The 11984-nt window shown below is 38.7% G+C and overlaps 3 protein-coding genes across 4 annotated transcripts; 1 reads left to right on the forward strand and 2 right to left on the reverse strand.

Moving 5' to 3' along the window:
* Positions 1 to 203: 203 nt before the first annotated feature.
* On the forward strand, positions 204 to 4255 carry si:ch211-284e13.5 (uncharacterized protein LOC793850 homolog). The gene is made up of 3 exons (XM_043239092.1): positions 204 to 1079; positions 2160 to 2444; positions 2594 to 4255. The coding sequence occupies exons 1-3, from the start codon at positions 374 to 376 to the stop codon at positions 2935 to 2937; spliced, it is 1335 nt and encodes a 444-aa protein (XP_043095027.1). The 5' UTR covers positions 204 to 373; the 3' UTR covers positions 2938 to 4255.
* Positions 918 to 5815, reverse strand: LOC122345200 (E3 ubiquitin-protein ligase dbl4). 2 transcript variants are annotated; one of them, XM_043239096.1, is made up of 4 exons: positions 5500 to 5815; positions 5202 to 5260; positions 4894 to 4995; positions 918 to 1056 (listed from the first exon to the last, which is right to left on the reverse strand). In XM_043239096.1, the coding sequence occupies exons 1-4, from the start codon at positions 5723 to 5725 to the stop codon at positions 1030 to 1032; spliced, it is 414 nt and encodes a 137-aa protein (XP_043095031.1). In that variant the 5' UTR covers positions 5726 to 5815; the 3' UTR covers positions 918 to 1029. The 2 variants fall into 2 exon arrangements, with proteins under 2 accessions (XP_043095031.1, XP_043095030.1); XM_043239095.1 differs by lacking the exon at positions 918 to 1056 and adding an exon at positions 3739 to 4774 and having other exon boundaries at positions 5500 to 5792.
* Positions 5816 to 6350: 535 nt separating this feature from the next.
* Positions 6351 to 11586, reverse strand: si:ch211-284e13.6. The gene is made up of 4 exons (XM_043239094.1): positions 11271 to 11586; positions 9632 to 9716; positions 7544 to 8537; positions 6351 to 7115 (listed from the first exon to the last, which is right to left on the reverse strand). The coding sequence occupies exons 3-4, from the start codon at positions 8498 to 8500 to the stop codon at positions 7104 to 7106; spliced, it is 969 nt and encodes a 322-aa protein (XP_043095029.1). The 5' UTR covers positions 8501 to 8537; positions 9632 to 9716; positions 11271 to 11586; the 3' UTR covers positions 6351 to 7103.
* Positions 11587 to 11984: the final 398 nt, after the last annotated feature.

Below are 11984 nucleotides of genomic sequence, written 5' to 3' on the forward strand. Positions count from 1 at the left end.
GATATATTAATATATCATATCATATTATATTATATTATATATTTCTTCATGAGTTAGTCAAAATGTTCCAAATAAAAAAGCGCTGTGCTGACATTTTTGGTAATGAATCAGATATTGCTACGTTTTTGTAAAGTTAATGTTCCTTGTCTAACAATGTATAGCATGTTATAAAAGGAAAAGAAAAATATATAAAAAATATGGCGCGGGCTATTGTGTTTCCCGGAGTTTTATTCAGTCAATTTAAATTGGACATTTTACCAGTATTACCGACAGTTCATTCAGTGTTTAACGTGTATTTTTGTTTATTTGTTTTTGAGGGCTTGAATAAGAACGACCAATAAAATAAATGCAAATACAGTACAAATAACTACAAATGTTGAGTTGTTTTAACTGCGCGCCACGAAGGGAGCGTTTTGGTTGGCCAACTACTCAATGTTCGCCACTCCAGCTTTATCCAGTGAGCCGTGTGCTTCGTCTCTTCTTAAGGCGTTGCGATAGTGTGGAAAAGTTATTTAAAACGAGAAAGGAAATGGAGGTAAACATCAGCCCTGCGAATCCTGCAGTGATCGCTGATGTGTCGTTCTCGTTTCAGGAGGAGCTGACTGCGACGCTGCAGAACGCGCTCGGTGTCGCGGTCGAGATCGCCGTCGCGGAGATCACCAGACTGCTGGACAGAGCGCTCAGAGACGTGCAAGGCAAGGTTCAAGAGGCTCTGCAGGACAACAGTGCGCTCAAGTTCAGGTTACAAACAGCCGAGACGCAACTTTCTAATGTGTGTGGGCGCCTGAATCATCAGCCACAGAGACTCGAAGATTTTAACGTTAGCAGTCAGCTGGTGTCGACCCCCATCGGCTGCGGCAGGGTTCAGCGCGGGGGTGCACAGTTAAATAACGCGACCCTTAATAACGTCCGGCAGCAAACCGAGCCTTCTGTGGACTCGCAACATGTTTATGAGGTACGTGGACCCAAGGAAACTGATGTATTCCAGCGAGGATCGGTCTGTGGGAACCCTCACGGAGGCGCATGCGCTCAGGCTTCGCTTGAAGAATCGACCCCCTATAGATTAGATGAGACAAATGGTAAGATATTCGAAGGCGATTAAAATGCGTACGTTTAAATGGCTAAACCACTTAAAATGACCGAATTTCAGTCATCTTGCAACAGCAACCCTCCCATGTAAGACCTGGCACATTTTGGCTCCATGTTTACCCTTACCTTGTGCATTTATAAACCTTGTGGCTTGTTATTACTCACAACTTTGTGGTATCTATATATACACTCGTATGACCGCGTTCATATTTAAAACATGCGTTTAAAAAAATGCTTACAAATGCTAGGGAAAAATGTTACCAAACCGTGCATGTTTTTTCCTGTGCAATGTAATTCTATCTATCTATCTATAGAAATATATAGTTGTAATTGGAATAAATTACATTTTTCGAAAATACTTGCAATCAGACTAAAATTACGTTTTTATTGATTACATGATTATATATCATCCACTGAATAGAAATAAAATATTAATAATTAATCGATTCACACACACACACACAATTCAAGTGCCCCTAAATTTTTTAAATAAATATTTTTAGGTGTAATAATATAATTAGGTATCCCATTTGAATGTTCACAGTTCTCTGGTTAATGGTCACATGACATGCAGGTAAACAAATAAAATATGTAATTTTTTTAATTTTTATACAAAATAAAGAATTTTATTTTAAAATATTTTTTGACTGATGTTATTTTAATGTTGTTGCTTTACATTACTCTCAACAAACACAGTTAATATATATATATATATATATATATATATATATATGTATATATATATATATATATATATATGTGTGTGTGTGTGTGTGTGTGTGATATATTTTAATTTTCTTTGCATTTTTATATTGGTATAGTAGGTTAGGAAAATTATTCTGATAAGTCTCAATTTGTGCTGTCAAATGATTAATCGCATTGAAAATAAAAGTTTTGCTTAAATTTGTGTATGAAAATATACAGGTACCAACCAGCCATCCTGTTATAGCTCAGTATTTTTAGTGGTAAATTTCTGCCACAATTGCCTGTTTTACATAAATGTAACAAATGTTTCTACCGTGCGGTTTGGACAGTATTCATGAAATTTAATGAGACGGTTTCTTTTTTAGACGTCAAGAATGAGCTACACAGTATGACCAAAACTGAGCAGGGAAGTGCTGGAACAGATACAAGTGTGTTGAGTGAGGAGTCATCCCTTGAAGTGGCTGTAAAAGTAGAAAAAGAGGAGGGATATGGAGAACCAATCCCTGTAACACTCTCTGTAGTGGAGGAGCCTAACTCAGACAGACTTTCTCTGGCTCAGTCTCAACTGCTGGAAGACTGGAGACCTGAGCCATTGCAGTCAGAGAGCTGCCAAACAAACATGCACTTTCAGTCCACCAATCAATCCCTAGGTAAGTACTGTATATCTAATATGTTGTGCTAGTGGGTCTGATTCTGATTTGCAAAAAATATCATGTTATTAAATACTCCATTTAAGCAAGGATGTATGCCTTTTATACAAGACTTCTTTAATGTATTTTTGCTTTTCTCTGCTTCCAAGATTTCCTGTCATCCTCAAGCTCAGGTCATCAAAGCCACTTCCCGAAGCTCCACAACAACAATTACAAAGTTCCCGAGCGCCATGCATTTCCCCCCGGCCGAAGATTGTATCGTTGCGGCCTCTGTGAGCGAGACTTTAACCGCAAGCAGCATCTCAAGATCCATCAGAGGATCCATACGGGAGAGAGGCCGTACACTTGCTCCATCTGCAGCGCACGCTTTCGTCACGCACTGACACTCAAGCGGCACTCTCGCATCCATACGGGAGAGAAACCTTACGTTTGTGATCAGTGTGGGAAAAAGTTTAGGAATGATGGTGGTTTGAAGTTCCATCAGTGTTCATGACAACAGTCGTATAATTGCACTGTCTATTGTAGTCATGTCTATAGGGTTATCCCAGGAAAGGAAAGGTCATTAAATAGATGGTTCACCCAATTTGACATTTAATGTAAATATATTTTTAATGAAATCTGAGTGGTTTCTGTCCCTCTATTAAAAGTCAAGTTAACCAAAACTTACAAGAACCAAAATGGAGTAAAATTACTTAATAAATATTAAATAATAAATCATTTTTTCAGCCTTTTATTTACATCTTAACAATAATCAGCGCACACATACATAGAACATAGCATTTGGTAAACACAGAAGCTTTATCAATGAGGTTTATTGTAGCTTCCATGTGATGGTTTACCATTTGTGATGCACTTTATGTTTGTGTGTTTATATGTAGAATCCACATAACATTGGATCAAACCTCTTGATTCATATGCGTGGACTCTTTGGATCTTTTAGCCTGAGTTAGAGGTTTTAGTTACCTAGACTTTCAGTGGAGGGACACTGAACAGATTTAACCAACACTATTATAGAATTTAATATGCTTTTCAAAGAATAAACAAAGTGTAATGGGTTTGAAATTACATGAATTTAAATTTCCGGTTGAAAAATCCCTTTGAGATGATATTAATGGATCCTGGATTCCTTGTCTATGAAATCCCTGCTTTAGGTAAAAGCATGTGTCTAATGGATATCGGTTATACCTTAATGCCTTTCAAAAATATCTGTATTTCCCGGTGATTTGAAGTGCCTGACAAGACTTTAATACGAATACTGTTAGATTGAATCACACTTTGAAAGAATGAGATGAAGTGATGGAAAAAAAATAGCAAATTTTATATAATATTTCTAAGGTCTGGAATATCTTACAAGACTTCATGTAGAAACATGTAGTTCATTAGACTATTTACAAAGTTGGAAAAATGTATGATGCCTAGCATTTTAAAATCTGTTCAAATTTTAAAAGTCATGTAGTGTCTTCCAGCCTTTAGCCATCTGTGTTATGGTGCTCAGGATTAATCTGAACTTGAACCCTTTTGTACTTGATCTTCACAAATCAACAAGTGTTATACCAACCATCAAAATCTTTAAAATGGAGACATTCTCTCCATTTCTAACTTGTGAAGACCCCTCAAACCACACAAACATAATAAATGAAATAAAGAAAAACACTACAACTGCAAGGGGAAAAAGGCAAGTAATATAGAAGACCTGCTAACTAAAGTTCATCTTAGGTATATGGCACAGCATAGATTCAAAGCACAGAGGAAAAATGGGCTCAATGCAATGTTATTTTTGTTTTGCAGATTAAATTAGTTTGTGAAATGAATTTTGTTACTGTTTGCTTCTATATAGCATCTATATTCTATATTAACAAATCTTTTAATCATTTGGATCTTAGACAATATTATCCAGTGTGAAGGATCTCTGTTTAGGATTGTGGTGACATAAATCTCTGTCTTTTTGCTCTTGGATTTTTGCAAAAAAGATTCCAGTACTTTTCTTTATCTTTGCTACAATCACCTTGCAAGCAGATGAAACAAAACCGGTGAAGGCATGATCTGCATGTTACAAACTTGCATCCTTTTTCATGCATAATCAGATTGTGACATTTGGGACAGGCTCTGAACGTTGGACAACCGTACACTTTGCTCTTTGAATCTGATACCAAGTCGCAGGTTAGCAGTGTGGAGACGAGGGGGCACAGCTTGTTGGTGCAGGCGGCTGAGGTCGTGGGGTAAAGGCAGGAGCCGCACAGGAGCTGAGTGCTCGGGCATCGAGTGCACTGAAGCAGTCCAGTAGTACCCTTTATACATGCGGCTTTAAGTGCAGAGAAACAAACCGGGCACTTTGGGAAAATGCAAGACGTGTGGAAATTAATAAAGATTTTAAACCTCATGACACCATGTTGAGTTTGGTTCAGATGCCATTGATTGCAATGAAATGCAGCAAATAAACAGTGCTTACTGTGTTTGTGGGATATAGTTTGTTTTCATCTTCCTGGGTTCCAAAATTGCTTATAGATTTGTTATTCATTATTGATTCAGTTCGAGATGGCGGAGATGGCACCTTTACAGACCAGACAGAAGATACAATAAATAATTTGGTAAGTTTAATACAGTACTACTGCCAGAACTATAGCTCCATGAGGCAGTACTGTCTTTATGCTGACCTACCTGATTTTTAATCGCCTTATTACAGATGTTTAGCATATTTGACTGGTATTTTATGACGCAAACGTGGTATGAAATTTATTAACATAACAGTTTTCTCACCTCTAGAATATTTTCCTCCTCGCTGAGATCGTCGGTCAGATCATACACTTGTACATTTTCTACAGAACAATGATTGGCAGATTTTGGAGCGTAAAAACAAACGAATCGTGCAATAAGTACAACTTAAAGCATTGATTAGGCATGTTGCGTCGTAATGTTCTCAGGACAAAAATGAAAGTGAAAGTAATATTAAAAATATTACTTTACTAAGTTATTATAAATATATATATTTAAATATTTTTAAAAAATGCGTTAATTTGGTATTCACATGTATAAATGGTTAATAAACAACAAATACCAGATATCACTGTCGTCTGTCCTCTTCTATTCCACCGTATAACCGTCGGTCTCACGCTTATTAGCTCTTCCTCGTTTGTGTTTATACCTCCTTTTTTCACAGGTTTTTTCCTGGTTCTTCTAGTACGTTTCATCGTATACGTTTGATATTGTTTGAAAATCCTCACTGTAAATGCCTCTGCTGTTCTGTCGACCTGTTCTGAGTGGGAATGAGAAAGCAACATCATTGCATTCAAGGAAACCCACAGCTGCGCTCCGGAAAGTCCTGGATATTCACGACATGATTATTTGAAATTTTCTGTGTCTTTGTGAATTAAAATATATAGTTCACAATAAGATCCATAATAGGCTATTCCATTGTGTGTGTGTGTGTGTGTGTGTGTGTGTGTGTGTGTGTGTATATATATATATATATATATATATATATATATATATATATATATATATATATATATATATTGAAATTTGTCTGTGTAAACGGAGGTTCTTAAAATGAACAAATAATGTTACTGTTTCTGTCTAACTTTTAAAATCAGATAAAATAGGAAATACTTGGCATTGGCTAAGGGTTATGTATACATAAGTCCTTAAAAATCATAGCTGGCTAGAACCTTACTGTAATAAAAATGCAAAAGGTCCTGCAAAATGTATAAACATAATTTATAAACAAAAATCCATTCAGCCATGAGGATTAAATCAATGTAAATAGTGAGTTTTGTCAGTGTAGTGGTTGATTTTGGATTAACTCCTTTGTTTATCTAAGGTTCAGTACATAATCTACGAAACTGAGAGCTAACCTGTCAAACAGGTTTTCTTGCACAGGGCATTCCTGTACTAAAAAATTCAAACATGTCTCTGTATGAAAAAATTTTACTCACACAATTAAACACTTGAAAACAAGCGGTACATTTTTTAAGATTTAAAGCTACTAGCTCAAAGCCACTAGACATTAATTTCCAAAAACATAAAAAGTACAAAACGATAAAAAGCTAATGTAACAAATCATTATTATCAAGCCTGTTTGTTTGTGCAGCATTAACAATAGCCATTATTTTGTAGGCACCCAAAGCTAAATATTTAGCCTGCCACCATGCACACAGTGTGGGGAACAAAAAAAAAGTCATCCTCTTACGCACCAGTCCATTGAGCTTCACCCACCCCTGTAAACATGCTGATATATGTATGGAAGAGACTATAAATCTGGTTCCAATCCCCTGTCTTGAGCTGAAACCCCATTATGTCTGATGGTCCTTATGTGGGGCAGTAAATATTGACCTCTCCTGAATCATGAATTGGATGCTCTGTGCGTGTTGGAACTCTCACAAGTGCACTGTACGTGCATGAATATTGTATGCTTGTGTGTTTCTGTCTGTCCAGTTCTGCCCTTTTAGGCTTCACAACATCAGTCAAGACAAGTCTTGCATTCTCCCTAAGGTCTGAACCCAAACTGTCTAATGTGCTTAATGTGTCTTCGATCTCCCTATAGTCCTGCCAGCAATGCCATTATAGCCAGTCACAACACAAGAAGGCCTCTGATGATACGATTCCATATGATGTGGCATTAACCGTTTGCCAAAAGCAGTTCTCACTCAGTATGTCTGTACATCAGTTTGGTCTCTGTGAAGACAAGAAGACACTGTGATCATTAATAATGTTGCTGAATGCAGCAAAAAAACAGTTGTTATCACAATTTGCGACAAATTATTTATAAAGAAACTAAAAAAAGGTATTCGCACATTGTCAAGTTGTTCCAAACCTGTATGAACTTCTTCCTTGAGTTTAACACAAGAGAAGATCTTTTGAAGAATGGGGTTCATTAAACAGCCATGGTCCCCACGTTCTTTTTGTGTTAGACGGAAGGAAGAAATTCAAAAAGGTTTGAAATAACTACAAGGTGAGGTAACAATGACAGAATCTACTATCCCTTTAAGTTACACAGAGAGAACATAGTTGTGTATGTCACAAAAGGAAGTCAGAGGAAGTTTGTGTTCATTGCCTATTAGGCCTATTAGCTGCTTTATTGAACAGTTAGTAGCACCAGTCACCTTATCTCTATGGCTCCGCTGATGAGCCCTGAACTGCTCGGGGTTGGTGAACATCTGTTGGCAGAATGGGCAGACTGACTCCGGGATGGTTTTCCATGTTACCCGTCCGACTGAATCTGGAGAGTTCAATTGTTCTTCCAGGTGATCTGCCGTTGTCCAGTGCTTCTGCCTATCCGTGTGCACCATGTTAATAACCGAGGGTCTGGCGTTTCTCACCACTGCTGCGTCACTACGAGATCCAGAACCAGATTCTGCTCTTGATCTGAAATCCGATTGCAAAGCAGCATCTGGTTTAGCAGCACGGGACCTTAGAGGTGTGTTACCTTTCTCTGACCTTTGTGGGACCTCTGAGGTGTAGTCGTGTTGAGGCCTCTCCTCCTTGCCTGAGACAGAGTTGCGTGTGTCTCTTGGGAAAGAAAATGATATAACTCTACTCCTGTCCTCGTTGTTTTGATCTCCTGCCTCATTGCTTATGTTATTCTTCACAGTGCCAGGTTGAGAGGGTCTCTTCTGCGACCCAGAGCCATCCTGTTTCCCCTCTGCATTAAACCTGACCAGCCCTGCACTCCAGCTTTCTAATGGAGGCACAGACAGCTGCTGAATGCAGTGGTGGAGAGATGGGTAGTCCACGTATTTAAACTTGGGCACCTTTTCCTTCGGACTAGCGGGCCTGTAGTTTGGTGTCTTTGCCAGCGAGCAAGATCCGAGCCAGCCGTTCAGTGGAGGCACAGAAAGTTGTTGGATGCACTGGTGCAGGGAAGGGAAATCCACATACTGGAAGCGAGGAACCTTGCGAGGAACATCGCAGAGATCGTCTTTTCTTACACGCATTTGAGCGGAGGTCTCAGGGTCTCCATGCTCCTTCCTGACTCCTCTGTCCTCTGTGTTGCACTCAGCTGAGGTGGAGCGTTTGGCTTTGCCACCTCCATCTGGTGGCAGGTGCCTCCTGTCCTCCATCCCTCTGATGGCACAATGGTGCTTTTGTCTTCTGTGACTATAAAGAGATAGAAAATGTGATGATCTTATGAATAATATTAAGTATCCTAATCAGATCTGTCATTTTGATTGTGAATAGTTTTTAATGAATATTTAGAATTTTGCATCTATGGCACAAAAGGTGCAGTCAAATATAAGAAAAAAATCAGTGATAGAAGGTCTTTGGTCTATTGGCAACAAAAAAAATTAACTTTCAAGGGTTTGGTAACACTTGACTTTTCCCTCAATAAATTCCTAATTCCTAATAGTTGTTAAGTTTAGGTATTGGGGATGTAGAATAAGGTCTTGTAGAATAGGGCATTAAAATGTGTTTAATTAGAACTAATGAATGGCTAATATTGTATTAATATACATGCTAATAAGCAACTATTTATGAGATCCTAAAATATAGTGTTGCCTTAGTTTTCTGATGGGGGATTTCGCCTGCAGACTTTTTCCATAAAGAAGTAAATGTGATCACATGGTAATGTTAATTGGCCACAAAAATTATTTCAGATTTTCTTAAAAACAAAATAACTAATGGATTCAATTTGATTGTAATTGTGTAAATGGGCAAAGTTTTAAAAGCAGAAATGTGAAGCTTATAATTTAATTAAAGCACTTAAGATTAATTCTTTGTTGAAACAGTTGCTTTAGGGCTAATGATTTACAACCTAATGTAATAATAACAACAAAGTTGTAAAACTGGTTACAAGGTTAGTAAATTCTGTGTATTTATGCTTTGTGGCTATACTACTGAAACAGGAGGAATTTTAATGTTTCACAGATTAACCCCATTAAGGAAACACCACATTTAATTTTTAGATATATATTATTTTGTTGTAATAAACATTATGGCACAAGTGCTGTTGATTGAGCTTAATTTATATTCAACCCTTATATTTAACCCTGAATACTCTTCTGAAGTTCACACATAACAGTGGCATTCAACATGACTTTTTCTTTTGTGAGTCTCTAGCAATTCTGGAACAAACAAAAATTGCAGATGTGGGTTGATTCTTACAACATATAAAAAGGCATTCATGCTTTGATATATGAAACAGGCTTCTACATGCATACTGGGACCAGACCCTTTAAAAGAAAACAACTCACCCTCACCGCTCTCCTTGAGGGGGTGTGGATTTCACACTGTGTGGGTGGGTGGATCGCTGGGTGGGTTTGCTCTCCACAGGCCAGGCTGGGAAAATGATAATAACAACCAGATTAAAAAAAAACTCAGAGATGGCAGGAGATGTGTACACAAGTGCGTGAGCACTAGAGAAAGTGTCTATGTGTGTGTTAGTGAGGGGAGAGATGGTCTGAGCTGCTCCCGTAGCCCTGTGCCATGAGTATAAATAGCTCTGCAGGTATGGAGTAAAGGAGAAAAGTAGGTCAGCTTCAGACTGATCGCCTTCTCCAGGGGGCCCAAAACAAAATATCTGTCACACACGCACACACACAACACTACAATCTTCTCTTTCTGTATTCACTGTGGTCAAAACCAAGAACACCCAATACTGCCACACAAAAGCCTAGCAGCAGCCCAGCCCACCCTGACTTCAAATCACAACACACAACTACTGAAATTGACACTGGTTCACTCCCCATGTGTAATCAACAGGTGAAGAGACGTGGTTTACCACCTGGTCAGCCCACAGGCTATACATAAACGGGAGATTCTTTTTTTATTTTTCCTGATTTAGCACCAGCATCTCACCGCCACACCCCAAGCATTATCTATAGTTTATTTTTCTTATATTGCAAGAAAATATTAAAGTGCCAACTGAGCCTGTGCTGTGTTAAAAAGCTCATGCTTTGCTTAGCCGTGAAATATATATTTAGTGAAAAAATGTTTTTTGAAAGCTGAGAGACTGGAGGGCTGATTATAGGTTTATGCGTATAAAATAATTTCACACACACGCATTTAAAAATAATACTTTGAATAAACAGTTTCACTGACTTATAATACGTTACATGTCAGTAACGAGTCGTGACATGCGAATACTTACGATACAAACTTTTGATACCTTGTTGATATTATAAATAGCAAATTGGATAAACGTAACATTTCTTTCTTCTTTTTCATATTTCTAAAAGCCCCCGAACATTGCCTGGCACGGAGAGAAAAACACACACTGTAGAACCGCCCTGGAACCGTGCCGGGCGTGGGGGATAATAACCGTGCTCCACATTCACACTCGCTGTGTTGTTCATGAGGAACTGGGTCACGCGCCGTGGCCTACATTTTTAAGGTTTGTTGTCTTCGTTTTTTCCCCTCCCCACATTTATTTGGGCTGGCCCCGCCCTCGTTGCCTAAGCAGTGCAACGGGGGTTGGGGAAGAGCGGCGGTTCGCACAGTTTGAAGCTGAGAGCCCAAGTGCTGCCAAGCAGTTAGATGCGCCCTCGCAACATGTAGACAAACAGAGCATTCACACGCGCGTGACAGCAGAACAGTGCGCGAGCCAACGAGAAATGTGCGCGTGCGGACACGAAGGGCAGAAACCGAAAGACGCGCCTGTCTATAAACATATTAATTTGACTTCTTATTAAGATACGTATCCACCCGCCAAATATTACACCTGTCATGGACAGCACAATAGAATATAAGATCATTCAGACAGCTGTTGTTACAAACCTGCATTTAGTCATGCGAGATGACGACAGCAATTCAGATATGAACAAATATCAGGTTTGAATACATATTTGAACGTATCAGATATAATTGACAAATTTCATGTTTCCAGAGGTTTACCTTATGTTACCGTAGTAGTCCGTGGAGGTCCGTGAAGTGCATGTCAAGTGAGTTCTCCGTCGATTTAATCGGAATTGTGTCTTATTTCAAAGAAGAAAGAGCGTTCTCATATAAACACTATTTAAAATAGGAAAAGGAAATGATATCTCTCTGGTTTGCTTTCTTGGAGTATCATTTAAACTTCTTCAGTTTGAAAACAGTGACCAGGAGGGCACGATATTATTTATCCTGTCTTAGTATCAGCGACACTTTACCAGAAACAGTTCCTTAATGTGTAAAATGTGGTTTGGCTCTAGGAGCCGCTATTCGGATTCTGATGGAGGGAGACGAAAGCCAATCATAGTTTGGTCACGCTTCACGACACACCCATAGACTCCGCCTGATTCGCGTATCTTTGTCCAATCGACGTGCTGGTTTTTGATAAGTGGGCGGAGCTACCATGTCCTAGTTCTTGGCGAATTATAATTCAGCTCAGACTCCGTTTACTCGAGTCACCCGAGCGCGAGTTGACACCCAATCCTCCGCGCGTCTTTATCAATCAGTCATATTAGCCCTGACATATGCACGCAAAACGGAGATGTCTTTCTTTTAAAACCACACGGATACGCAACTCGTTCAAATGTTTAAAACAATAGCAATCCACCTAGTCAAAATTAACACTGAATCTTTTGTCTGTTGACATTATTTTGCCTCACGATACCTGTAACTCTTGCT

Source organism: Puntigrus tetrazona, chromosome 5, assembly GCF_018831695.1.
Source record: "Puntigrus tetrazona isolate hp1 chromosome 5, ASM1883169v1, whole genome shotgun sequence".
Taxonomy (NCBI): domain Eukaryota; kingdom Metazoa; phylum Chordata; class Actinopteri; order Cypriniformes; family Cyprinidae; genus Puntigrus; species Puntigrus tetrazona.

Excerpts from the sequence above, each read along its gene's own strand:
- LOC122345200 (XM_043239095.1), bottom strand. The coding sequence starts at position 5,725 with ATGATGTTGCTTTCTCATTCCCACTCAGAACAGGTCGACAGAACAGCA. Across the intron at positions 5,261-5,499 it reads ACAGACGACAGTGATATCTG|AAAATGTACAAGTGTATGAT; the intron begins GTATTTGTTGTT and ends ATTGTTCTGTAG. Across the intron at positions 4,996-5,201 it reads AGGAGGAAAATATTCTAGAG|GTGCCATCTCCGCCATCTCG; the intron begins GTGAGAAAACTG and ends TGGTCTGTAAAG.
- si:ch211-284e13.6 (XM_043239094.1), bottom strand. The coding sequence starts at position 8,500 with ATGGAGGACAGGAGGCACCTGCCACCAGATGGAGGTGGCAAAGCCAAA.
- si:ch211-284e13.5 (XM_043239092.1), top strand. The coding sequence starts at position 374 with ATGTTGAGTTGTTTTAACTGCGCGCCACGAAGGGAGCGTTTTGGTTGG. Across the intron at positions 1,080-2,159 it reads TAGATTAGATGAGACAAATG|ACGTCAAGAATGAGCTACAC; the intron begins GTAAGATATTCG and ends TTTCTTTTTTAG. Across the intron at positions 2,445-2,593 it reads GTCCACCAATCAATCCCTAG|ATTTCCTGTCATCCTCAAGC; the intron begins GTAAGTACTGTA and ends TCTGCTTCCAAG.